Source organism: Gasterosteus aculeatus, chromosome 17 (assembly GCF_964276395.1).
Source record: "Gasterosteus aculeatus chromosome 17, fGasAcu3.hap1.1, whole genome shotgun sequence".
In the NCBI taxonomy this organism is placed as follows: domain Eukaryota; kingdom Metazoa; phylum Chordata; class Actinopteri; order Perciformes; family Gasterosteidae; genus Gasterosteus; species Gasterosteus aculeatus.
In genome coordinates this window covers 8,210,601-8,237,811 of record NC_135705.1, presented here as the reverse complement: position 1 = coordinate 8,237,811, position 27,211 = coordinate 8,210,601, and the positions used below count along the sequence as shown (strand labels likewise).

Genomic DNA, 27,211 nt, shown 5'->3' with positions numbered 1-27,211 from the left:
ATGTAACTGCCTTTTCCTCTCATAATCTCACATACTTATAGTCCAAAACGAATGTTTGGGGGGGGTTCAAGACTTCCTCCCAGCAATGTTTAACTTTCCTGCCCCCCTTTCTCATAATAATCACAAGACAAAACCAGACAGACCAGGTTGAATCTAGTGTAGAGTTTAGTCATCCCTTTTAAACGCGTCATGAACATTATGATTTCCCAACAACACAAATGGACAACCCTGCTGTGTAACTTCGGCACCCTTTAAATAAAGTTGTCCAGTCCTGCTTCCTCAGCATCCGAAGAGCAAGCACAAAAAAATGGAATCAAGAAAGGTAGGAAAACTTTGTTACAAGAAAAAAGGTTGTCATTACTTGTGATTCACAGTATTTTTTAAATACTAGAAAGTCAATTAGTAAGAAACACATTTCAGTAAGGTAATATATGCAGTGCTAGATGTATTATTTTTAACTTAAAAATAAAACTACAACTACACTACAAGTAAATGTCCTGCTGTAAACATTTCACTTAAGTCAAAGTACCTGTAAAAGAGATTTAAAAAATATATATTCTGATGCTGTGTTTGTTTATTTTGATTCAATTGTCATCTTACCTTATAATTCTATATAATTCTAGAGCTGTGTTTATGTCTCTGGTGGGCAGGGAAATAAAACTCATCAGAGCCACAGAATTCGACCTGAGAGGAAACATGTTTGGTTTGAAAAAGAAAAAGGTTTCTGCTGTTTATACAATGTCCACTTAACATTTCAGCTGCAGCACTGGAGGCTTTATCTGCTGTCGCTGGTGTTGGGAATTGGAGGGTCCTTCCAGTATGGGATTCAAGTTTCTGTCATCGCTTCTCCGGCAGTGGTGAGATTTCTATTAGTTGAAAGCAAAGGATGCATGTAGATATAAGTTTTGCTGTGTGAACCGAAATGCAAGCCTCTCCCTTTACACACTTTGTTTCTCTTCTTCATTATTTTTAGTGGTGTCTGCACACAGTCAGTGTAGATAAAAGTATCAGATCCTGTTTTCTTCCCCTCCAGAATGAGCCATCTGCTGAGTAGATCGTTTAACATGGTCAATATTACGTTCTATTGGGATCCTGTCAAATTGCTATTTTATTGTAACCACATAGTGCCTGAAGTGTGTTGTTTTGTTTCGCTGATAAGTGATTGTAATTTAGAAATGAGACTGTTTTGAGAACGGGGTCACAAGGCTGCAGGACAATGATGAGTTGTAAAACATTGTGTAACAGTCTTGAAGGAACAAAAGTCAGAGAGTCAGAGAACTTCCTGAAAAATGATCCATGCATGCATTTTGCACCGTGATAGATAATTTATCTGACCTCTGTGACCTTTGCGCAGCATATTCAGAGTTTTGTGAACCAGACGTGGCTGTTGAGGTACGGAAGCCCGGTGGATGACTCTACAAACCAGCTCATTTGGTCCTTCATGGTGGCTGTGCTGAGTCTTGGAGCTTGGGCCGGGGCCATTCACAGCGGCAGCCTTCCTGTCACCTACGGCAGGTGAGACACCTCACCCTATAACCCAAAAAGGCCTTTCTGGCCAAGAAACAGCCTGGCACACGACCCTCGTGGAAGTAGTTTGCTTTTAGCTCCAGAGGGGGAGGCAGGGTGTGGGAGGGTCACCTTTGGGACGGAGCCAGGTTGGCAGTTTACCTCCATTTCCAGCGTTTGTGCTACGCTAAGCTAACTTGTGGCTAGTGGCGGGGAGCGAGCGTTGTCAATCTTCTTATCTGAAGCATGGCTGGAAAGTACAAACTTGTGCATTTCCTGAATGACAGTTTCACTAGAAAGCAGATGTTGCATCAACAAGTGGTACAGAAGTGCAAATATTTGGTGTTTCTTTTCCTTTTGCAGGAAAAAAGCCCTCTTGTTCAACAATGTTGTGGCTGTCGTCGCTGCTCTCCTCATGCTCTTCAGTCGCATGGCCCAATCTTTTGAGATGATCTTGCTGGGGAGATTTCTGTATGGATACAATGTTGGTATGTTCTACAATGTGAAGTGAAAATATGTTATTTTTAAATAGTTTTTCTCAAGTTCTTATTCTAAATGGTCTTCATCTGTTTTTTCCCCACAGGTCTGGGCTTGAGTGTGCACCTCATGTACCTCGGGGAGTGCTCTCCAAAGAAACTCAGAGGTGTCATGACTCTCACAGGCTCCATCTTTGTTGGATTTGGAAAAGTCATGGGTCAAATAATTGGCATCAAGTAAGACTTGACTTTTTCTAGTATGAACTTTAGTAATTATAACAAGAAAAAGCCAAGACAAACTCATCAGAAAAATACCCCATCAAATACCTTTGTCATTTCCAACTTAAGTTCAATAACATGTCATATTTGATCTCACTAATTAGGCAGGTTGGCAGGTTGGCAGGTAACTTAGTTACTGTATAATAAGTGCAAATTTGCTCCTATATCAGATTCAATTTGTTTTCCACTCTGTTTAGGGAGCTGATGGGAACAGAAGACATGTGGCCATACCTCTTAGCAATCAGTGGTATTCCTGCAATACTGCAGTTTGTGGCTCTGCTTTTCTTCCCCGAGACACCTCGATACCTTTACATCGACAAAGGAGACTCTGAAGGTAGCAAAAAAGGTGAGAGGACACAGCAGACCTTGTATCTCCTCATCCACCCTATCATGCCATTTGAAAAGTCATTATTGCAAGTTTAGACACAATGTGTCCTTAACTTACCTTACTGTGAAAAAAAAAACCTCCGGTCTCTAATAATGGTTTCTTCTTCCGGCACTTTGTATCATAAATCTCATCAAGCTACAAATGATTTGCCCCATTCTGTTTTACGCTTCATAATTGTGTTAAGTAGCGCTTCAGGTTAAGCACAGAGGTTAAAGAACCATGAACCTTGTGTATGATACGTGTGCATTTTGCATGTAAAAAGCCTTGCAGTGGCTGTGGCAGGAGGATAACCTCAAGTTGGAGCTGGATGACATGCAGAAAGAGAGAGACAGCACACTGGGAGAGAAGGCAAAGACTGTGAGGGATGTTCTGAGCTCTCGTTGTGTGAGATGGCAGCTACTGACTCTCGTCATACCCTGTGCTGGAGTTCAACTCTGTGGCATCAACGCGGTACGTTCATCTCAGCTTTCCCCCTAATAAATTATTACTAACGTAAAATAGCAACTGAGTAATTTTTAAACACAACATATTTAATTTTCGGCGTCATATAGTTCAATGGATTAAAATATTTAACTCTGTCATCCAGCTTTATTTTTACGCCTTCGACATCTTCCGTGAGTCTGGAGTGCCGGAAGATCAGATGCATTACTTGTCCATTGGTCTCGGTGCCACAGAGCTCATCACTGTAACACTGTGTGTAAGTATCGGTTCATAGTAGCATGGAGCTGTATGATGAACTGACACGCCAGAAAGAAGAAACCAAAGCAGCGCAAAACACGAGCTAATGAGAACTGTTGTAGCCTGATCTGATTGGTGGATTTCTGGGATTTGGGGAATTTTTTCTGTGCTTTTTATTTATTTTTTATTTATTATGATTTCTTTCCAGTACTCTGGCGTACTTTTTTGGTACATAGGCTGGAAAAATTTAATTAACATTTTTAAACAATAAAACACATATAGTTAGTTATGTGTAGTCCTGCATGATAACAAATATATAATATAAATATTTTATTTGACATCTCTGTTTCAGTCCTTCCTGATAGATCGTGCTGGCAGAAAGAAGCTGATGGGCTATGGCTATTTACTGATGGGTGTCACCATGTGTGCACTTACTGTCACGCTATCCATCAAGGTATATGCACTCAAATACACCACCCTACTAAGCCCTGGAAGACAACACCACAGATATACGATTGTACATTCTTCTCTTCTCATTCAGCATCTAAATTCATGGCTCCCTTATGTGAACATCGGCCTGATCTTTTGCGTCATCTGCATTTATGGACTTGGACCTTGTGAGTTTTTGTTTGCTTGTGCCCCAAAAGGAAATTATTTCATATCCACAAATACATATATCATAATTATTATTCATATTCCTGTTTCCTTATTAAAGCTGGAGTGTCTATGGCTCTTCCTGCCGACCTCTTCCTACAAGCCTGGCGTCCTTCTGCTTACGTGATCAGTGGGACTGTCAACTGGCTTTGCATGTTCCTCGTGGCGATGTTGTTCGGCTATATTGTGGTGAGAAAAGTTGCTCTGTATCATCTTATTTAAAATATTCCATTGGTTTTGTTTCTCTTTAACCTTTGATCTAACCCTCGGTTGTTACGTGTCTCTTTGCAGAATGGACTCGGTCAGTTCTGCTTCCTGATTTTTGTGGCGTACACGTTTTTGAGTGCAGCATTTCTGATAACTTTTGTCCCTGAGACCAAAGGAAAGACCATGATCGAGATCACGGAGGACTTCAACAAACTGAATTTCAAGAACCGGGCCGTTGAGTTAGAAAGGACTGATGTTGATCTTGCAACCACATTTTAACATGTTTTTTTTATAGTTTATTTATCATTTTCCTACTGTATCTGGAAACTGTCAATTTTTTTATCTTCTTAAAACGTGGTAGAAACAGTTCTCTAGTTGTTTGCTTTAACAACTTGTGACCCGATCGAAGTTGAATGAATGAATGAATGGTAGCTTTAATACACTCCCCTGCTTTCTTAGGTGGACAATTAAACTTCAAAAAAATCCCTCTGACCAAACGTGAAACAAACCTGATCAAAAACAAGAAGGATGTAATTAGATTTATTTTGGACGGTGATAAAAAAAACAACCTGTCTTTGCACTGTGTTAGCATTTGTGTATTTCCAAATAAACGTCCCGTAAGGGAAGAGAAGCTTCTGAGGTCCTTAAGATTCTTTTCTTTAATAGAAAAAAAAGACAAAAGTAAACATTCTCTCCTCCCCGGCTCATACTTTACATCTCGTACACTTCAGATGACACTTAATCAGTCAGTTTCACTGCACACTATTGTTAGTCATTTAAACCGTACACAATACAATCACGAGCTGGGAGCTTTTTTAATTGCAATTTATTTGATTCTCATCTCTGTACAAACAACAATGGTGAGACTCAATGACAGAGTACAAAAACAAATATCTATAGAAAAGTATGCTTATATTGAAATATGTCCAAAGACGTTATAACAAAACATGTAGCTCATCAGCAATTTTGTTGAGTATGATGAGAAAATACCAAGGTAACATATTGTACATTTTCTGTGTGTTTTTTTTTTTATACAAAAGTGTCAATGCAAGTCACTCTGTACAATTCTAACCCTTTAGAAAAGAGGACCTTTTTTAATCCACTGCTGTGCACAATCAGTATTTGGAAGGCACTTTGCAACGGACCAAAAGCAGAAAGAAAACACATTGGGGCCTAAATACTCAACAAAAACAACTTTTACACTTGAGTACCAACACGAGTGAAACAAAACCAAACAAAGGAACATTACTTCCTTACGGCATCTTCCACTTGTTTTGAAATAAACAATAACAAAAATAAGCCTTATCACTTTTAAGGAGTAAATACTAGTGCAGAGTGGATCAAAAAAAGGGAATGAAAAAAAAAAAGGGAACTTGGTCAAGATGTGAGTTTTGCAGCTGGCAGTGAGAGCGCTGCCAGAGCAGAGCGACAGTGGAACCATTATTGCCCCCAACCAGTGAGGGACATTCGGCCCCCGGCTCAGCTCGCAGGCCAGAACGCCCCGTTTACACTTTCATTCAAACGGCCATAACTTAACATCCCTCGACAAAAGCAATGTATATATGTACAGGACCACCCATGACACACACTGATCATATTGGTTGGTTCATATATATATATATATATATATATATATATGTATGTATATATATTTATAGACTGCAAATGGTATGTACACTCGTTACAATCACAACATAATCATAAATAAAGGAATGTACTGAATTGAACCGCCTAAATTAAACACAAATAAACAGAGCAGGAAACACACTCACACGGTTTGATCATTGATGAGGGGAAGGAAAAAAACGATGGAGAAGATGGTAATCAAAATATGTGTGAGGTCAATAAGATACAAGATGATTACATTTTAATTTTGGAATTATTTTAGTTTGTTATAACTTTGTATTTGGGTATATACAAGACTACGGGGATGTTTGTTATCTATATTGTATTTTTTTAAATCTTTTTAACCAAAACCAAATGAATTCTAGCAGCTGGGGATTTGATCTTCACACGTTTCCTAATAAGTAACATCCTGTCCACTCATTGAAGATGCAAGAATTGTTTTGCCGTGTAAAATGTTTTCATTACGATGTGAAAAATGGAGCTGAATATCAAAGGAAGCAAATGCAGAAAAGTGGATGAGCCCCCCCGGATTGATTTGAGGAGCCACCTGATGTATTCGGTCATCCTCACAGGAATGCCTTGGTTCAACATTTTGGACAAACACATTTTATGGGATGGATAGCGATTAGTGCAAACATAAGACACGTCGTCTACCAGCACAAGCGAATCGGACAGGAGGTTTGTGAGCAATACAAGAAGTGCGGTGGATGAAGAGGAAACAACACCAGGGAAATAAATTGAGCTGCATTATTTGAGTCTTTAAAAGAAGCATTAGTAGGTCCAGAGGCTGGTGGGTCAGGGTTTGACCCCTTCATTTACCCCCCCCCCGCCCAAACCTTTGCACAACACACACAGAGGAACATATCAATTCATCATAATTTAGTAAAAAAAAGATCCAAACAAGAAAAATCACAAGTTTTTTGTTTGACAATCCTTTTTTTTTTTTTTAAGTACACAAAACTGAGGGCATGAATAAGTTAATAAAATATATAATCTACATTTTTTAAAATATATACCTTACCTTGGTCCCTGTTGAATGTACAGTTTATTTAGAACCAAACAAACAAGGCTTGCAAACATTGTCATGGGGGGGATTCTCATTCCTAACAAGCTCAAGGCAGGTTTCATCTTAGTGATAACGGTTCTTCTCTGCATAGTTCTTTTTTTGTACAGATAATCAAATCAAACAACGATTGAGAACTTTTCCCATGCAAATGAATCTAAATAAACCCCTCCAGCTTATACATCAGTTCACAACCGCTAAGCTAGATGGTGATAAAATAATAAATCATTACAAACAATGATAATAAATATCTAATGAACTTGGGGTAATTTAGTTAATCCACCAAGCACTATACCGTTATTTTCTTCACAATATAATAAAATTGTCTTTTACGGCTTTCAAGGTGCCAGATGAGTCATGAATGATGCCGTGGGCCTGTTAGGAATGCGTCTCAAAAAACCTGCTATTAAAACTGTGGACAAAACAAAATCCATCTTAAAAGAAAGCAGAGAACAACACGAGTACAGAATTCAACCCTCTTGCTGCTCTGAGTTAAAGACAGTTTCCAGCTTAAGCGAAGGATTGTGGCGCATTAAGTTCATTGAAACAGCCGAAGAAAAGAGCCGATTCACCGGGTACATCAAATACAGCGGGCGAACAGACAAGTGAATTTCTTTAAAAAAAGATGCTGTCAAGAAACATTTATGCAGCTAAGAAAGCTCAAAAGAACACACAAGCCAAAAACAAATGAAAGAATATCAAACATAACTTCAACAGATCCACAGATAAAGAGAAATTAAACCTTCATGTCGTTTCTTTAGAAAGAACATTTAAACACTGTGCACTCACTTTTGATGCTCTGAAAAAGTAGAAAAGGTAGGAATCGTCTGGCAGTCTGCGGCCAAAACATTGGAAACACATTGAGTCACGTAACAAACAGAAAAAGTCCCAAATACAGAGCGTCCTCTGTGGACGACCCAGCTTTGTCCTACAAATAAGGGGAGAGGAACTTTAGCAAGCATGTCACTTCCCTCCAAAGTCTATTCCACTTTGACCGGCCTCAGCATCCACCAGTGAAGACGCAAACGCCGACTGGACTATCTGAAAGCCAAAAGACTCGAGAAGGGACATGTTCTGTTGCGGGGAGAACGGAGACAGCTCATTTGAGCCCGACGCTGACCCCCCCTGGGCCTTCTGGGCTTTGTGGACTCTGTGCTGGTGCTTGTTGAGGTAGGACTTGGTGCGAAAGGCCTGACCGCAGGTGCCACAGGTAAACTTCTTCTCGGGATCCGCCCTGGCTTTAGATCGCTCCGGGGAGCCCAAGGCCTCAGCGGAGGCTCCGTTGCAGGCCAAGGAGGGCATCTCCAGCTCCGGCTCGTCGGGTTTCTGCGGAGACTTAAGCTCGTCCCCGTTGGACAGTTCCCCAAATGAAGGATCCGATTCGTCTGATTCCAGATGAGGACATTTCTCGCTGTTTTCCTGCCCGTCTGTGGGAAGCACCGCATGGATAGGAGAGAAGAGGGGGAGACAGGGGGCGAAACAAAGGGGGAGGTGGGAGGAAGGGTAAGCATGGATTAGGAAAAATGACTTATAAAAAAGGTTTTAAAAGTTGGTTTAAAAAAATAAAACACTCTTTAGTGAAATGTCACCAAACTACAAAAGTAGAACAAATCGTGGCAATTAATAAAAGTAAAAAGAGAAGATTTGCTAGAGCATCACACTAAACACTCATCCATCTCAGTCCCAGTGTCCACTGACCGTTCTGCGGCAATTCATGCCCCCCCCCCCCTGCTGCTGGACTATACTGACCTGCGGCAGGCCCATGGACGGGGAAGCCAGGCGCCCCGCCAGAGCGACAATCCCAGAAATACGGAGCCCCACCTGCCTTCCCCACGAGCAGCTCGGGCTGGCGGCCCGAGGCTGGAGGGCCAGGCTGGGTAAGAACTGGGTGTCCATGAAAGCGACCCCCTCCCTCAGACGAGGTGAGGCGCAGCTGGCGACTGGCGCACAGGTCTACACGACACCCGGCCAGGGAGAAAGGAAGGGGGGGGGGGGCAGACACAACAGGCCGGCGGAAACGATACGGATAGAATTACCTACATTTCATCAACAGAACTTGAAGTGCTTTTTGTAAAACAAAAGCAAAATAGAGTTCAGCCCGTTTAAATGGATCCACGCTGAGTGAGCGCCGTCGCTAAAGCTGTCAGCGAGTCAATCATCAATCAGTTAACCTCTTTTGCCTTCCGGTAAACACAGAATCCCTGAACAGACACTGAACAGTGACGCGCAACATAAATGGTTACTGAAATAATGGAGTACAACAAGTGATATTTGTCAAAATACATTCATCTTCAATATTATCAACAATCTACATACAAAATCATCCATCTCAGTGTACACCTTTCTCACAGCGGATCTCGTGACGTGTGGTGTTTAAATGTCTGTTGTGACATTAAGACAGAATATTCCGGTGAGAAAAGCCCGTACTGTGTATAATCACATATGATGTTGAAATGACACTTAATGAAGACTTGATAATAATAGTGACAGTACACACTTCAGGACGTGGCCATTTTCAAAGATGAATCAGGGGTTCAGCTTCTAAATTTATCTGATGGGTTTCATCCCTCAACAGGATCGTTAAAATTGATGATTGCAAACTCTAGTTCCAAGTTCTCAGCTCAACTAATATCAAGCAGAGTTTAGTCCACTTGTATTTACATTCCGTAAACCTTTAGCTTTACTGGACCTTGTTGTCCTGAGCAGCACATGGTCACCTGACAGATATCAGCTAGTCAGTTAGCACAGTGAAGGAAACCCTTTTAAACTACTGCAACAGGGGTCTGTTTATGTAGTGACACTCATGGGAGGATCACTAGAGAATGGCTCAACAATCAATCATAAAGGTCCACTAGTTCTCTCACAACTTCAACAATGCTATTCTGCAAAATGAACCATCTGAGGAAGATGACAATTCTTGCCAAGCAAAATAACCTGAGCTAGCAGAAGAAATGATGCTTCCCAAAAGGAGCCACATGAACAATATAACGAATATTCTGACATCTAATGAAGGAAAATCGATTGGTGGCGTCTCTCGTCTCAAACCTGCTGATAAAACACTACGGTAGCCAACATTAATTTTAACGTCCTGGATTAAAACGGAAACTGCCAACTCCTAATTCGCTCCTCAAGGCACAACTTGCCTTTTTGCCTGCCGGGCCAGAAGGTAAATATATTACCAACAAACTTTTTGATTGAAACATTATACCACAGTAGCTAATGGTTTCAATCAGCTCTCATGATAATCAATAACTTTGACACCACCACATTTTTCAAATGTTCCACATTCAGCCGTAATTTACATAATTACGGCTCCCCCCTAACGTGAATTGTGGCTCACAGTTTGATGTGCACTGTCTCTATGCAACTGGTTCTACCACATTTGCAGTAATCCTGGGCGAAGGGAGCACACGTCGGGACACTCATGCAACGCGGTGCATTGATGGAGCGGCCAAGCAGAGACGTACACCATACGATGCCATGGCCATGCTGGACAGACACACACATCAAAAAGTGACGTAGCAGCACTCCGCGTATCATACGTGGTAATGTGGAAGAGAATCGCCCACCATGCGGTCCAGGCAACTTCTTCATCTTCAATTATGTGAATGTGACGATAGGTACTTGAAATGTTCGTACCAATTTCCAGTCTCGTAATGGGCCACGTTTTGTGCAATGTAGTGTTTTAGTGACAGAGGTGCAGATAGTAGCGGTATTCTGATTCTAAAATACATAACTATCAAGGTGACTTTCTATGGTAAGATAGGCCCTGCTTGTTATATACAGCCAATTAGCAACTCTAACCTTTGACACGAGTTGAGCGACCCAAACCCTTATAGGGGGTGTGGGAAACTTCAAACTGTGGTTCTGTACCCCCCCCCCCCCGGATGAAAAGACATGGTAACGAGGAGAAAGACAACCGGCACATGAAATTGCACAGACTGTTTGAGCGCAAAGCTCGGCAGCAGCGGTGAACGCGTGCTTGCGTTTTGAACACAAACGATGCAGCAGCATGTTTCTGCAAATAGCAGCAGAGCAAACGAAAGCCAGAAACATGAGTTTGGGGTGGGGGCGGGCGGCTGCTTGCCTTCCACTGAGCACTGGCGTCCCATGTGGTAAGAGGCGCCGTTGTGCATCTGCAGCTCCCCCCTCGGCTCGGGGAAGCTGTGCATTGTGGCAGAGGGGGGGAGCGGGGAGCCGTGGTGCGTCTTTATGTGCACCTTAAGGTAGGACGCAGTGGAGAAACCTGGGACCAGAAGGACAAGACAAGAACAAGGCAGTTGTTTGACAGACTCGAGGCCTTGACTATGAGAGAGGAGAGGTCGGGGGCTTGATGATCAGTCAGTAGCCAGTTGGACGATGATGATAACTTTAGGGGGGAGTTTAATTCTCTCAGTATTGAGATATTCTTAAAATTATCACAACACTTTTATTCTTGTTCGACTCCTTGATGGTTTACTGGTGCATCAGCAGCTAAATAAGCACGCTATATTTCACCAGCCACTGATCGATTTATTTTTACCTCACCTTTTCTCCCGTCTTGAATTTAATTGACTTCTGATGTTTTTTTTAATCCACTTTCATCCATTATTATTACAAAGGTTTTGTTAATTTTTGGAGTAGTGGCCACAAGCAAAGGGTATTGCACTCTAGTGTGCATGATCTACGAGCACAAAAAGAAGAAGCCTGAAAAAGCCTTTTCAGCATGTAGCACCCAGACTCAATGTACAAAGTAGGTGCCGACCGTCACACAAATGTTTCCACATTTGGTATGTTCATGTCAGCTTGTCTACAGACACAGACTGGAAACAAATTGATAATTAAAAATATTGTGTTGCGACGTATGCAACGTATCCTCAAAGAACAGACTTTCATAGACACCATTAAAGTGTAAGGCCGTCTAAAGGTGCAACAGAAACCCCGGACAACACTTTTGGAACGGCCAGGGGTCTTTATGCTTCCTCCGGTGGCAAAAAAGAAATACTACTTTCCATTTCAGGTTCTGTCTTTCGTGCTAGGATGTATTTTATATCCTATGTATACATATTTGAATAGACAAATCGATCACGGATAAACTTAACTAGAGCTTATGGTTCGGCTTTTACTGTCATGGCACACTTATGACAGACTTCCTTCAGAGCAGTACAGAACTATGTGGAGTAAAAGCGTATTAATTGCAATAGCATGACTCCAGACAGACATGCTTTATTTCTATTGGAACACAACATCGTCAGCCCGATACAAAAAGCGGATTAGGGCTGTTATTTTTCTCCGAATGTTGACGACTTCCAGTCCAACGGAATATTAGGACAAGAGATGGCGGCGTTTCAGGCGCAGTACGAATTAGCAGGCGAACCTGTAAGAGAGTAGTGCATGCTGATGTATTTTAAATAACTACCTTTGTTACAAATGCCACAGTAGTTGTGCGTCCCTTCGCTGTGCTTCTTGAGGTGGTCCGTCATGTAGGCGGCCCGCAGAAACTTGCCACAGACCTTGCAGGGGATTTTGTCTTCATGGCATGCAAGATGTGAACGGAGGCGATCTCTTGTAGCAAACGAGGCATTGCAAATCTGAAATACAGAAACAAACCGTCTTTAAACTTTTCTCACATGTCACGAAGACGCCCTGAGATGCTGATGTATGTATGTACATATGCATGTATTTAGAGTTACCTGGCACTTGTGGGGTCTCTCTGTTGTGTGAACCTGTTTGATATGTCCATTCAGGTGGTCGGGTCTGTTGAGAAAAATAAATAAATAACCATTTGTCCTCTTAATTTGTGCAGTACGAATCTCGTCACCATAAAGGTTGCAAAAAAACGTTCACAATCTCCCGTAGCATTTAAAAATATATATTTTTTAGCAATTCCCCTGTAAGTACCTGTGACATATTTACATGCATGTATTTTACCCTCCAGAGCAGTAGATGGCGACAGTGAGTCTGCAGCCTGACAGCACGCAGCCTGGGAAACTGGTGTGAGGGGCTGAAGTCAACGGGCTCAGATGACAAGTCACTTAAGTAACAGTTCAGCAGTTTTTTTTTTCTCCATAGGTTTGTGCAGGACAACGCTTCTCTCTCTCCCACACTCTTGGCTCACAGTAGATAAAGCCTGACTAATGTACTACTTTCGGGTGCTTCGTGTGTCCGTGCATCTCAAACACTGACTGACAGCTTTCTGCACAAAAGAGCTGAACCAAACCCGCTCCCTTGTGTCGCTGTCTGTAGCTAAACGACTCCCTCTACCTGCGTCTCAGGTACACAAGTAGCTGCGCCTGTTAGAAGCAGCAGCAGCAGCAGCAGCGCCCCCCCCCCCCCCCCCCTTTTCCAAAAATACATCTCAACTCACCGCGAAAAGCCTTTCCCGCAGCTTTGGCACACGTACGGTTTGCCGACCGAGCCGTCGTGGGAGCGCACGTGGTACGACATCCTGTCCTTGCGCTTGAACCGGAGCCCGCACACGTGACACGCGTACGGCTTCTCCCCGGAGTGGGAGAGCTTGTGTCGGTTCAGGTGGTACACGTCGCGGAAAACTTTACCGCAAATGTCACAGCCGACGTGCCGCCTGGTCCTCTCCCGTTTGCGCACGTTGTCCAGCGTCAGCCCGCCGTGGAGCAGCAGCCCGTTCTCCATCAGACCGGAGTGCGCCATCAGGGAAATGCCCGCGGCCGACAGGCTGTCCGCCACGCTGTTTACGTTGTGGCTGTCGCCGCCGCCGTGGGCGCCGTGCTGCGCCTCGTGGTTCTTCAACCGCGACGCCTCCGTGAAAGCTTTACCGCAAGTCCCGCAAGGAAACAGCACGATGTCCTTCGGCACGCTGTTGTGCAAGTGCACGACCTCCGAAACGCCGCCGGCTTTCTTGGGTCTCCCCCGGTTGCGTTTGCTGGCGTCGTGCTGGAACGTGTCCGTGGACGGGACGGCGCACAGTCCATCGACGGGCTCCAGAACGGGCATCGACGAGTCCCCGCCGCCGCCGCCCTCCAACAACACGACCCCGGCGGCGGGGTTTCCGCTGCCGTCCAAGTGCGTCTGTGCGCCGTTGGCGAAGCTCTGCCCGTTCACCAGCATCCCCGTTCCGTTCACGGCGTCCTGCTGCGCCACCGGGAAACCCAGCTCCGTGGTCCCCGCGGCCTGGAAAAGGCTGGCGTCTCCACCGCGCAGCGTCGGGACGAGTATCTGCACGTTGGACTGCTTGATGACCTCCTGGCAGATCTCGATGACCGAGCGCATCAGCAGAAACTTGGCAGCTGTCATCAACTCGGGGAAGCACTCCAGCCGCACCACGATCCTGGAGGTGTAGGCGAAGTCCAAGACGTCTTTAAAAACTTTGGGGCTGATGGTGTGCATCTCCAGCTCCCTGCTGTCCCCGTCGACCTCCGCCTGTCGGCTGAAGACCGACTCGAAATACTCGCTGCAGGCGGCCAGCACGGCTTTGTGCGCGGGGAAGCTCTCCTCGCCGACGCGCAAGATCACATCGCAGAACCTGCCTCCATCTTTCCTCTGAATGTTCAGGTTGTGTAGCATCTCCGCACTGTGCTTGCTCACCTGGTAGGTGTACGAAGAAGTCCAAGACGGCTCCGCTACCTTCTCCATGCCGAATGCATCCAACAACAACGGTTGTTAGCGACGACAGGTCGGAGAAACGACGCCTTTTTTCGACCCGTTGGTGGCAGCTAGCTAGAAAAAAATCCCAAAACCAACCGCCCCTCCCCGTCGCTTTAGCATCTACCGTTAAACGTTAGCAGTAGCAGGGAAAAAAATGGCAGCCCCCCAGCTTCCTGTGAACTTTGACCCTGGTTTTCTTGAGGGGGGGGGGGCGTTTGTTTTGTTGAAAAATGTTTTCTCCAAGGGGGTTTATTCGACCTGCGTCTTGTCTGAAACGAGGGTCTCGTGGTAATGGCTGTCGGAGCGGTAAGTTAAGAGTCCCGGCATCGGGGGGACATGTAACGTGCAGGTCTCTTCCTGCCTGGTCGGTTTGGGAAACCCCTCCCCCACCCGACCACAAATAAAGACACCCCCACCCCCTGTGCGCGTGTAGAGGGTTCTCATACTGTACGAGCCACTGGGGGGGGTGTTACACTCCGGATCGTCTACAAGAACAAAGGTGTCCGTGAGACGTGAAGACCCGCACGCGGGGACACAAGCGTTACTGCACATACGCAACTTTGACATTTGTGAAAATTATTAAACCGTGGGGAACTATAACGTGCGATAACACCCATTGCACCAGCACGGGCTGAAGCACCCATTGCACCAGCGATAACACCCATTGCACCAGCACGGGCTGAAGAAAAAAAAACAGCACACCACTCAAGTCAACAAAAAGCCGTTACTGGGCCTTGGAAATGTATTTAATTAAAAAATAAGTTACATGAACAATAAAGGTAAATTTGGGCCCAAGAAGTTCTAAATGATCATTCTGTGAACAAGTGGTCTTGTGAAACTTGCACCTAATTATCAATTAACCCACATACTGTAATATCTGGGCTTTGCTCATTAGCCTGGAAGTTAAATCTTAGTTTAGCTCTACTTTCACCAAATAAGCAGGTAACTCAAGTAGCACAAGAATAATTACCGAATATCCCGACATGCCATACGCGATAAGTGGTTTACTCACATTCTACAAGCACATTTACTAGTAAGTAAAGTCAGTAGAAAAAAAGGAGGCCGTCATTGGTTGTGTGTTTGAGTTCACATCTACACAGTGGTCACTTAACAAGGTACACATTTAAAGCACAATCTAATGTCTAGAACTGCCATGAACTTAAATGTTTAATATTGAGGTGGGAGCTCTATATAGTTTTGGTTAGCATTTCTCTTCTAAAGCAAAACGGGACTACGTCTTCATTTGCAGATTTATGGCAGAGCTGTTTGTTTTTGATTCCACATATCTAATAAAGAGGCCACTATTAATACATGAAAAAATAAAAATGTAAAACAATTCAGCAAATTGTGTTTAACAATTTTATTTATCAATTCTATTTGTGCTTTTTATAACTTAATAGCACATAAACCAACTCGATCCCAACCACCCTAACAAAAAACAAACAAAAAAAATTGACATTGTGAGCCGTGTTGCCCCCCCATCCCCCAGTGACAGGTTGGATAGGAGGATACAGTTTAAGGAAGGAAAAATAAACCACAAAGAAAGGCACAACCAACGTCCACTGCATCCCCCGAAGTTGTCTTGAAATGTTCCAGCCAATCACATCTACAGAAAAGGGCCACTAGCCACAAAAGCGGATAGTACACAATGAAGCTACTCATCAATTCCGTATTTCTCACTAGCAGTAGCGTTTTTTTTTTTAGCAGTTTAGTGAGTGAAATTAAATTTAGACTAGACAAAGGAATGCTACCAGCTCTTGGGGACTTTGTCTCGAAATTTTCAGTTGAACTGCGGAATAGTTTCAACTTCCCCTTTCCAACAAAAAGAAAAAAGGATAGCTATATACATGGAGAATACAATTCTTTCCCACGGTCTGTACAATTGGGGCTATACATTTTACTGCGCAGAGCTTAATACAAAAAACAAAAAAAAACATTTCCCACTCAGTCACAAAACATATCGCAATTATTCATCTTCCCTTTTCTGCTGATACGCTTCTTCAAAAAACAGTGACTTCAAGGTTGAAGACATAGCATGGCAAGGTTACAATGTCCAAGTCCGTGCACTGTCTATCAAATCAAACTTCACATTTCTATGGTAACGAGGAGGTGGAGATGGGCAAAGAAAAAAGAAAAAAATTATCTTGATTTTCTTATGGTCGGAACTCCAATTCATCAACACTTATGACCTTGGCCGGCATGGAGGGTAGTGGCTGTTCTAGCACGTCCGAGCCAAACCACTTGGCAAGGCCTGGGGGGTTGGGGCCCCCGTGTTGCTGGGAGCCATTTGTCCGGTGTGGGCCGTGGCTCTGTGACTGCGGGCCAGAGATGCCTGGATGCACTGGAGACGAAAAAGGACCATTTAATCAAAGAAGTGAAGGGGAAAAAAAAACAAATGTGTACTGATCTAAAGATATAAATGTAAAATCCATTCATGTCAAAACGATATGCAGCAGCAATCAAAACCTGAGACAATGAAATGGTTCCTATAGCACATGCACATTCCGAATGGTAATATTTGACTTCCACTCACTTGGTCTTTGTTGAAGTTGCTGCTGCATTACTGCCAACTGCATTTGAGTATTTGCTCTAGGAGGTAGAAGTGTATGTCCTGTTGCACTCATAGGGTACAGCTGTTGTCCAAGCAGGGCAGGAGGCAAGCCTTGAAGTTGGGCGAGGTCAACATGGGTTGGAAATATACCTGGTGTGTAGAATTAAGACTTCCATCAGGCTCATCAAGGTCAAAGTTTTAACATCAGGTCAATTCACAATGAAACAAAACCCTGTGTGGATAAATCAAACAAACCAGCACTAACCTGCCTGCACAAGAGCAGGTCCCAGCTGCTGGGGCTGGATTCCCTGCGCCAGCATTCGTTGAACCACAGTGGGGTGCAGCTGGGGAGGAGGGCGCACCATAGGTACATGAGATAGCAGTGGTACGGGATAGATGGGACGCGGGAAAGACGAGGAGGATCCCGGAGGTACCATGGTGGGCACATGTTGTCCAGCAGAGACAGGCCTGAGGCGCTCATGGTCCCTGCTTTGTAAGGTCTGTGAACCAGCCTTTACGCCACCAGACTGGGCGGCATTACCATCCACCCCGTCCAGGTATAGATTTGGGGAGCTGCAGTCTGTAATCCCATACCCCAAATTGCAATATTACGGTGTTGAAACACATTTACTAATCAGGAAGTGGTGGGTAAAGGTCAACGCTTTGTACTACCTCGAGTGTATCCTGCTGCCTCTTCCTTAATCTCCAAACGACTTGAGGGTTCATCTCTGCCTTTCTCTTTTGTTGCATACATTTTGCGGATCACAGATGTAGGTGTGAATGACGGGGACAACTGTAGGGAACAAAAGACAAATTAAGAACATTTATTCTAGTAATACCAATATGTGTTGAGAGTACAGACTCAAGTCCAACTTCACGAGACACGTCTGTGTCAGTGACAGCTGGGTGGATAAAGTCTTCGCTCACCATGCTGGTGACAGCATTGCCTGGGGAGTGTCTTTCAGCCGGCGGGGGGCCGGGACCAGGGGAGTGATTCACACGCTGCAGTCTGTGGATCACAAGCCTATCAGCCTTACGCAACGAGAAAACGCTAAATAAGGCACGTCATCGGGTTATGGGGCCTACTTTCAAGACAACACATAGAATAATAAGTAGAGCAAACAAGAAAAAAAATTGGAATCAGTGCTTTTATAAACTTTGATTACACTAAATTGTAATTTGTTATTCCGATTACTTAGATTAACAAACCCGTGGCCCAATTGTTTCTTGACACAAATAAAAATCTTTTTGATAAAACTCATTTATCATTAGATACTATTAAGCATCTGGTTACCTCTAAGAAACTAACCTATTTCGAAAGGATTTGTCCTGTGGAGGCTTGTAGCCCGACTGGAATGAAGGGTGGGCATGTAAAGCGAGGTCTTGTTGAAATGCCAGAGCTTCCAGGTCTGCATGATTCACAGGCATCCTTATCTGGTCAAACAAAATACACATTTTCATAACGCGGCTTGGCATTTAGGTAGTCATTGTGACTTTTGTTTCACTGTAAATATAAAACAAAATCGTAAAGTGAGCGCTTGTATGCATTTTACACTACAAAAAAGTATTAAATATTAATACAACAGCAACTGTGTGTGAAATATATTTTCATTCAATAAACAATAAAGCTAATAATCCAAGTTCACTGTGTCCAGACATTTAGGTCACCTGTTGCGGTGCTGCAGATCCAGGGCTCATAGACCTGTGGACCTCAGCATAGTGCGGCGGCAGCATGGCCTGATGACCAACGGTGAAACCTCGAGGGAAGAGAGAGATAAATATATGATCCAGCTCAACCAACAGCAGAAAAGACATTAAACTTGAGATTTGATGTGTAAATGACGATAGACCCAGCAAAGCCATCTTAGTTGCTCAGAAAAAAATAAAATAAAACTACATAGAGCCCTTACTACTTTCGTCACTCCAGCGAAACAGCCTCTGAGATTTGTGTCAATTAAAATTTCTGTTACATCTCACAAATCGGGTAAATCTCGTATGATCAATAAAGTTCAGGTTGCATCATTGTTTGAGGCAGTACCTAGGTTCCCACAAAAGTCCAAATACTTAAGGGTTCATTTCTTCTTCGTATTTGTTGAGAGAAAGTCAATGCATAAAGTGTACATTGTTTCCCATTCTAAGCTATTGTGTAGATGTCTTTACTGCAACACATCACTTTTCTGAATAAATTACCTGCTGGAGGATGCATCCGACTGTTGAAGTAGTCAGGTGAGGGGGCCCTTTGTGGAAAGAGGGGGGGTGACGGGCCCTTGTGTAGTAGTCCATGTAGCGGGGCAGTGCTCGTTGGTCCCTCAGAGTTGGCCAACAGATTACTGAGGAGTGTAGGAGAGCGACTACGAGCGGAACCTCCTAAGAGTGCCTATAATACAAACATACATACACTCATTTCCTCCATAAAATATGGGCTAGAGAATTTGTTTCGCTCCCTTAAACTTCCTCCAATAATTGGCACACACGTCCACAGTCCATCTTCATGTTCTGGTCTGTGTTTCAAAACCCCAGCTGCCCCTAAAACTCAATCTCTTCTGAGGCATCGACTATACATTTCTCCTGGAGGCCTCTAGTATTCACAGAATACGTTTGATGGAGATGAAACAGAATAGTTAAATTCCAAGTCATTCAACGTACACTCCTTAATTACAGTTCGCATTAGGGTTGCCGGACTCAAGTTATTTTTAGTCAGAAAGTATTGTTTCCTGTGGTGTGGATATTTTCTGACATCCTACAGTTATACGTCAGAGGAAAAAAAGTTTAAAATGATGTAATTCCCTTCGCCGGCATTTCAGTTGATGCCCTCTGTATGACACCGCACACTCAGAGCCAGAGGCCTGTAGTAAAACAGCCAGACTCTTAAAACTTTTCCACTGTAAATTGAAACACCTTTAGCCTGTACCTTTAACAGCATTAGCCTGAGAGGATAGTCAACATACCTGAAATATATTTTTCTGCTGCTGAGGGGGCCCGTGGCCTTCAGACATAGTCACAACCGCCGGATCTGAAGGTTGCTGCATTGAACACGGAGAAAATGTGACGGGTGCAATGCAGTCAAAAACACCATCTCCCTCTACGAACCCATCTCAGTAAGTCATGTAGTCAAAGCAGGCATAGAAACTGGTATTAAGAATCAGTGAACCCCATGAATATATGGACATGTTACAGAATTTGGTGGAACTACTTTAAACTGCGCCACTGAATGCCAACGGAGATGGATTTGTACAAGTCAGAATCCAAATGTCCTTCATGCAAGTCAGGTATGATTTTGGATACAGACACATTTTTACACTTGTGTTCCTTAATGAGAATTAGTACAATAACTTGACATTTTTGCCTCAGTATATAAAAAGAAAAGCACTATCAAATTCAGAAACTGACCTACTTGCATAAAAAGACACTTGCAGCATTCGAACACCAAAAAAAAAAAAAAGAAAAAGAATAACCTCCAAAACATTTAAACAAATTTATGCCCATCATTGTCTCGTTTGTCAATGACATTTTCAAACTGTGCTTGATTGTTACATAGAAAACGCTTGAATGCAGCATCACAATGAGGTGCATTTGTATGAATGGCCGCACTAAAAACATGCATCTCGTCTCCGTATCCAGTAATTGCCCACGTCACAAAATAGATTAAAAACCAAATACTTACGCTGTTTGTGCTTGTTTTGGGGTGAGTTGGCAGAGTTCCACTTGCCTTCATGCTGCTGACGAGTTTGTTAAAGGCAGACATATCTGTGTCACGCGAGTGTGGACGGGCGCTGGGGCCCCCAGTTAAGGCTTCCTCCAAATGTTGCGCCATAAAGGGCGTGCCATTGCCTCTTTGAGGAGGCGCCACTTTCCGGACCTGTGGTTCTGGGCAGAGCTTCATTCCCTTCATTTCTCCCTCCACTTCCTCCAGCGAGAGCACCGCTCCACAGTTAGCTGAGGACAGAGGTTAAAACAAGGCACAGATTAAAGCAAATACAAGTTTGTGCAATAGAAGCACATATAAATACCAATTAGGAGAATACCATAGAATGTATTTTTGATGAGATTTAAAAGGACACAGTATATTTTTAGATTATCGTTCAGCAAACATCTGGTCACCCGTAACTGGTTTGCAATGAATCCATTGGTTTGGTATCACTGGTATTGGGAGAGACTACGGAAAGCAAATCAGAAAGATCAGTTCCATAAGCTATCAAATATATGGATCAGTCTAAAAACCCGAACGCTGATTTCATACAATTTACAACTGTGCATAAAAGGACAAATATTTAATTTTGGTCATAAAGTTGGCAGAGATTCTGCATTCATACTAAGTACCAAGAACGTGGACTGACAATTAACTTTCATGGCCAGATAATATTGCACAGGGCGGTTTTATTTTTAAACGTAGAGCTATGGTTGGTGCAATCATCAAGTTTCATTGTGTACTACAGTCAACACGTAATCTCGCAATCATTCCTAATATTCAATCAATCATGCTCAAAATTGAGCCATATTGCCCAATAGTAATTGTACAAGCATATTTACAGATAGTGTCACGGTATATTTTACTCACTGCTTTCCCGTAGCCGAGCTTTGTTGACAGACAGGGTGGAAAGAAGAGGCTTCAAGTCTATTTTGGCCTTGTGAAGCAGGTCCAGGATGTCCACCTTCTCCTTGCACTCCGATGGCTGAATAGGTGTGAAGTAGGAGGCCGGGCCTTGGCTGGAGGACGAGCCGCGTTGCTCAAATCCTTCAGAGGAGCAAAAAGAGCCAAGACTAGTCTTAGAACATCCGACACAGAAAGAGTGCTTTGGGGCATAACAATTACAAAGCAAGAATTGAACAGATTAGTAATCAAATAGCAGAGGAGTTATCTTGTAAAGAAGCAGTTTGGTTCTGACAAAGTTTAAAGTCTCTTTTTAAACAAGATGCATCCAATGGATTAGATTTGAAGGCCATATCCCAGATCACGATTCAGTAAAGACTGGCTAGATAATATCCCTTAAATGTCATGTTTTCTTTTGAGATAAGCTCCAACAAGAGAACAACAATTGTTCAGTGAAGCATATTATCTTAATCATCTGTAGGGATGGGGGAAGTAAAATATCAATAAAAAAAATAATTAAAAAAAAGATTTAAATGCACGATTTAAGATTTATCATAGTCAGACTTTTTACCTTGTGACTTAATTCAATATGAAATTTACCATTAGATCAAGCTAAATGAGGAATAATTAAACTAGCAGAGAGAAACTGAACTGACGGCAAGGAATACGTTCCATAATGTAAACAAACCAAGTACCGTCTACTGCAGATCAGACTTGAGACATACCCCCTCAAAATATAGAAGAGTTGTACTCTGCAAATTCCTATGTCTTACCAGATTCATTCTGAATACAAAAACCTCCTGAAACAAACCATGGAAGTTATCGTACTACTCCATACATTTGTAAAAAAGGCCACTGATCTGCACCGTTTCATGTGAACACTTGCTAAAAACCGCTTCAAAGACTGTTTTTAGATTACATAGTTGCATGAAACTGAGGAAATCAAATTACTACCTGCAAGTTTCTCCAGCTCCTCATGCGGAGTGGATCTCAGACTGCTGGAACGGCTGCCTGACGGGCTCATGTTATTGGAGAACCACTGACTGAAGCGACTAGCTGATACAGGCCCCTCCCCCAAAACGTCCTCTATCATCTGCAAGACAGAGAAGGGAGCCTGAGAAACAGTGAGAAACAAAAATAACAGCAGGACGAAAAGAGATCCAAGGAAAAAAGGTAGAACTTACATTTAGGCCGCCCCCCCCCACATCGATTAGGGGGCTGTGTCATTAAATGCACTGCTCTTTGTTGATTCTCATTGTTTACACTGTAGTCTACTTCTCGCAAATGAGAAGGTCTAGTATTGCTGTAATGATGGGCATAAATTATTTGTGCGGATACCTTTTTAACCCAAGATCAACCCCATGCAGTGGTTTGTTATCATAACATATAGGAAAGTGCAACATTCGGAGATAATCCCCAGCACCCGCAGAGGTAATCTTGTGCTGAGAAAGCATCTGCCAATTTAGCACAATAATACTTTTTACATGACTTCTCATGAGCAGATAATAAAATCTTACGGGTAACAATTGTGCCACAACTGCCAAATTGTTCCTAATTATTGTAAAAATAAAGTAAGAAAATGTCCAGCAAGTTTGTTTGAGGGAGTGGGACAAACACTTGAAAACCTCTACTGTTAAAAGTTTATACTGATTAGAAGTAATTTTCAGGCAACGGGACATTTGGATGCCATCCAATTTGTGACATTAAAACATAAAAAATAAAACCACCAAGTGCACCCCAAAACTTACAGAGGCCAGTCCTGGCATGGTCTTCTCCAGATTGAAGAATTCATTGAAGTCAAAGTCTCCAGTCGTCTGCTCGGGCAGGACATCCGGGTGAGGAACCTCTTGATCAGCAGTTGACTGCACACCTGCATCTCGTGCATCTGCCTGTCCACCATTGCATTCGACTGCTGCACAACAACAACAAAATTAATCTAAAAGAAAAAATGATCTTCCTGATTCCGGTATTCCTGATGTTGCAGCAGAAAGTCAAATATATCAAAATACCAAAGTTATCAGATTATACAAAATGCATAAAGAACAAAAAAACAACAACACTTTGACATGCCTTCTCTTATCGACTCGCCCCGCTTCTTTGACCGCTTGGACCGGCGCTTATCATCCTCCAGGATTTTGTCATCAAATCCAATGAGCTCAATTGTCTCGGACTGGCTGGTGGGCCCCCCCGAGAACCACTCTGGCTCCTCTTCTGCATAAGAGTCATTCCTTCTTCTTTCACTGAACACCCGTTTGTCACCAAAATCCCTCTGCAGATGACGAGAATACGTACATTTACCACGTAAAATTGATAATGCTTCACATGCAAATAATTGATTGATGATAAATGAATGGGACCATTCAAATTAACTTTGTACAGAGAATGCACAGCAATATGCTAACTAAGCTTCCAAGCAGCATGTTCTAAATCAAAGGAAAGTTCTTTTTGACATAATTTTCTAAACACTAGAGTAGTGCCCCACAACTAATGTAATTTCCACATGGCTTTTCATTAAATTCATTCACCGGTGGTTTGTTAGATGAACTAGAAACGTACGAGTTTGGTGATTTTGCAAAACACTTTCTTGGCATTACTATTCACATTAACATTTAAAGAAACTTGAATCTCAATGTACTGAATGCCTCTGTCCAATCACTACAGGGAATACGACATTATGGATGGACTAAAAGCAATGAATACCAACCCTGAATCTTTTATCCTTAAAGTCTCGCTCACGTTCCCGCTCTTTCTCCACACGGGGTTCTCTCTCAAAGGCTCGGGCAGCAATTATGCGGCCACTGCCGATTCTGCGTGCCCCTCCGAGACGAAGACTCTCGTTTTCCTTATTTTCCAGGGGGCTAATTGGGCGACGGGCGTGGGGTGCAAGTGCAGCGTTGCCTTGACATCCACCTCCAAAGCTGCGTCGCTGAGGGCTAAGTATGACATCCAGATCATCCTCCTTTAACCGCTCTCGAGGATCTGAATAGAATGGAGAAAATTAATTTGGCTTTAGATGTTTGACACAAACGGTCACATCATAACTAAAAGAATAACACCCATGTTCTGGTTCAAATCTGACTTTGGGTCATTTACCTGGAATCCTCCGTTTCAAAGGAACTCTGTCGTCCACATATTCCTTTTTAAAACCTTCCACTGGAGAGTTACGCTCTGAAGTGGGATACAGAGAGGCGTGCCACTTCTCAGGGTCCCAGATACCATCACTGTAACACCATTCAACACAATTACAAACACACTGAAACCAGCTGACTAAAGACAATTGACAAAGAATTCAAATATAATATAGGTTCTTTCTGGGCATTAGAAAACCTGAGAACACACCAACAACTGCAGTTAGTAAAACATGTTCTATCATCTAAAACTAATTATGACTGAATTTGAACCTTTGTTTTAACCAAGAAGAGTAATGCAATTTACTGTAATACCAGCATTTTTTCATGATATTCATTAATGTCTTGAATAATCAAAGCAAGCAAAACAACTAACGGACATAGCTTCTGAAGCAATGGCATTTTTGGTTCAGACAAAAATAAATGCAAGTGATCTGCAAACGATAAAAAAAGGTGACTAAACCAAACATTTTCATTCTAAGATTCTAAGATTTTACACCAGAGACCGTCTTTGAATGGTCACTTTAATAGTCAGTCAATACTTTTAGGAACTATCCATATCCTATAAAGGAATCTTGAAATGTTAGAATATCTTGGCCCAAATGAAAATGCTAAAAAAACAATTAATGCTCCGCAAAAACATCTTCCAGCATATGAATATGGGTTTTCCGAAAAATAAAAGCCCATATTCATCAGCTCATGATTTGCACACAAAACTTTGCCCAGAGCAGACAGTTAATTAGTTTTTTGTTTGGGGAAATTGTTAATTCATTCTTACCTGTCATATTTCTCAGAAAGACATTCTGGCCTTTCATTTGAGACTGGCAGTTCTTTTATTTCAAGAAGCTCCTCCTGTAAAATAATTGAGAAGACGTTTTTAATTGCCAGGTGTGAAGCACATACCAGAAACTTTACATAGGGCGCAACATTCTCTCTCACACTTGGTAAAGTGCACAAAATAAATCACACACAATATTACAGTGGTGCAACAGTACAGTGTCAATATGCTTGAGTTAGTAAATGCTGACTAATATAACCGGTTGCTTTATATACAGAATGCTGTAGGGTGATATGTAGAGTATATGCATGTATATCTTTCAAGACAGCATATTCAGTAAAACTAATGGTTTGTGTGGCGTTAAAAAGTACGCTTCATGGCTACTATATTTCATCAATGATATTTCTCATCACCTTGGTGTATCTGTAAGGAGCTGTGGCTGCTGGCTGTTTATCTGGGTCCACAGTAGCATCTCCATCACTATTCTTCTGCTCGACACAAGCATTGTTCTCCATGACCGATTTCAGACCGAACAAACCACTTCCAGCCCAACAAATAATTGGTTCCTGATGTAAACAAATTGAAGAAAACGTCAAGCAGCAGATTAATGATACACTTAATACTTACACGAGAAAAGGAACCTGTCCTCATACATGAGCATGGAACAAAAAATGAACTTGACCTAACGTAAGGCCAACTTACATGTGGACTGTTTCAGCAAACGCTGCTGGGCAATTAGCAAGTTAATTGACAACAGCCCCAGACCGGTGACGTGACACGTCAATTACCATTATTTACCTAGCCTTAGCACAATTGAACAATTGCCGGTAAAGTTACTATCTGAACACTGACAGAAGCCGTCAAGAAATACATCTCCAACGTTACAGACCACTGCGACAATCAGCTACTAATGTTTCATTAATCATCAGTTTCAGGAAATTATAACGTTACGCTAACAATTACCCCGGATTTTGGTCAGCCAAGGTAGCCTCCAACACAATTGGGGAGTTCAATCGGAATATTGTCCAGGTTATCATGCATAAAATGTGTACAAACGGCTGGCTAAGAAAGTGGGTTTAGTGAAAACACAAACAGCCAACTTACTCAATTTAAATGTTGCGTGGAACACCGGTCGCTAACAACCAAGCAGCGGCAGTTAACGATAGTTAGTTAGCTAGCTAGCTAACCTAGCCCTTTTAGCTAGCTAGCTAACTAGCTGGGGAAATGGGGATAAAGCCCACCCAGCGACTACTAAAATCGTAAACCGGTTGAGATGTTGCAGTAATATCAGCAAAAGCACACGATACTGGGGTAACTAAACAAAATAACGAGTCGAGGCAACAAATTAATTCACACAGTGACTGTGTAATCTCAAATTATTGTCTGCTCTTTCTCTGTTTTCTAAGTCGTAGCAGCAATTTTCCTCTGATCACCGCTTTAAGAAGGTCCTCGGAAAGATTACATTGTGCCCATCGCGCCTTTGTAGAATTGCATATAGTCCGGCGTGGGTTGGCCGTGTTGTATCCTCATATTTAATTAATAATATGGTAATCACGCGTTGGCAGTGAGTTGTTTTTCTACAACCTTAAGAACTGTGGTAGAAAATCTAATTTGATTTATAGGAGTTTAAATTACACTTAATTTAGACAATTTAAAAGGCACTTTTTAGAACAGCTACCCATCA

The 27,211-nt window shown here is 42.7% G+C and overlaps 3 protein-coding genes across 12 annotated transcripts; 1 reads left to right on the top strand and 2 right to left on the bottom strand.

Moving 5' to 3' along the window:
• The first annotated feature begins 189 nt into the window (after positions 1-189).
• On the top strand, positions 190-4,819 carry LOC120835761 (solute carrier family 2, facilitated glucose transporter member 11-like). The gene is made up of 12 exons (XM_040204961.2): positions 190-322; positions 759-857; positions 1,355-1,515; positions 1,870-1,994; positions 2,090-2,219; positions 2,459-2,607; positions 2,912-3,099; positions 3,236-3,346; positions 3,680-3,781; positions 3,869-3,944; positions 4,043-4,170; positions 4,273-4,819. Exons 1-12 carry the CDS (start codon positions 308-310, stop codon positions 4,465-4,467), a joined length of 1,479 nt encoding a protein of 492 aa, XP_040060895.1. The 5' UTR covers positions 190-307; the 3' UTR covers positions 4,468-4,819.
• Positions 4,820-5,081: 262 nt separating this feature from the next.
• Positions 5,082-15,686, bottom strand: patz1 (POZ/BTB and AT hook containing zinc finger 1). Of its 4 annotated transcripts, XM_040204953.2 has the most exons (6): positions 13,224-15,686; positions 12,550-12,613; positions 12,276-12,447; positions 10,965-11,123; positions 8,627-8,830; positions 5,082-8,304 (listed from the first exon to the last, which is right to left on the bottom strand). In XM_040204953.2, exons 1-6 carry the CDS (start codon positions 14,465-14,467, stop codon positions 7,841-7,843), a joined length of 2,307 nt encoding a protein of 768 aa, XP_040060887.2. In that variant the 5' UTR covers positions 14,468-15,686; the 3' UTR covers positions 5,082-7,840. The 4 variants fall into 4 exon arrangements, with proteins under 4 accessions (XP_040060887.2, XP_040060889.2, XP_077948113.1 ...); XM_040204955.2 differs by lacking the exon at positions 8,627-8,830; XM_078091987.1 differs by lacking the exon at positions 10,965-11,123.
• Positions 15,687-15,824: 138 nt separating this feature from the next.
• On the bottom strand, positions 15,825-27,155 carry eif4enif1 (eukaryotic translation initiation factor 4E nuclear import factor 1). Of its 7 annotated transcripts, none has more exons than XM_040204947.2 (19): positions 26,632-27,155; positions 25,941-26,093; positions 25,528-25,601; positions 24,715-24,842; positions 24,326-24,600; positions 23,692-23,890; positions 23,370-23,533; positions 22,576-22,735; positions 21,589-21,765; positions 20,695-20,966; positions 19,979-20,053; positions 19,221-19,407; positions 18,699-18,787; positions 18,340-18,464; positions 17,958-18,039; positions 17,703-17,823; positions 17,296-17,610; positions 17,013-17,180; positions 15,825-16,820 (listed from the first exon to the last, which is right to left on the bottom strand). In XM_040204947.2, exons 2-19 carry the CDS (start codon positions 26,040-26,042, stop codon positions 16,633-16,635), a joined length of 2,901 nt encoding a protein of 966 aa, XP_040060881.1. In that variant the 5' UTR covers positions 26,043-26,093; positions 26,632-27,155; the 3' UTR covers positions 15,825-16,632. The 7 variants fall into 7 exon arrangements, with proteins under 7 accessions (XP_040060881.1, XP_040060885.1, XP_040060884.1 ...); XM_040204951.2 differs by having other exon boundaries at positions 22,576-22,714; XM_040204950.2 differs by having other exon boundaries at positions 23,370-23,530.
• Between the last annotated feature and the right edge of the window lie 56 nt (positions 27,156-27,211).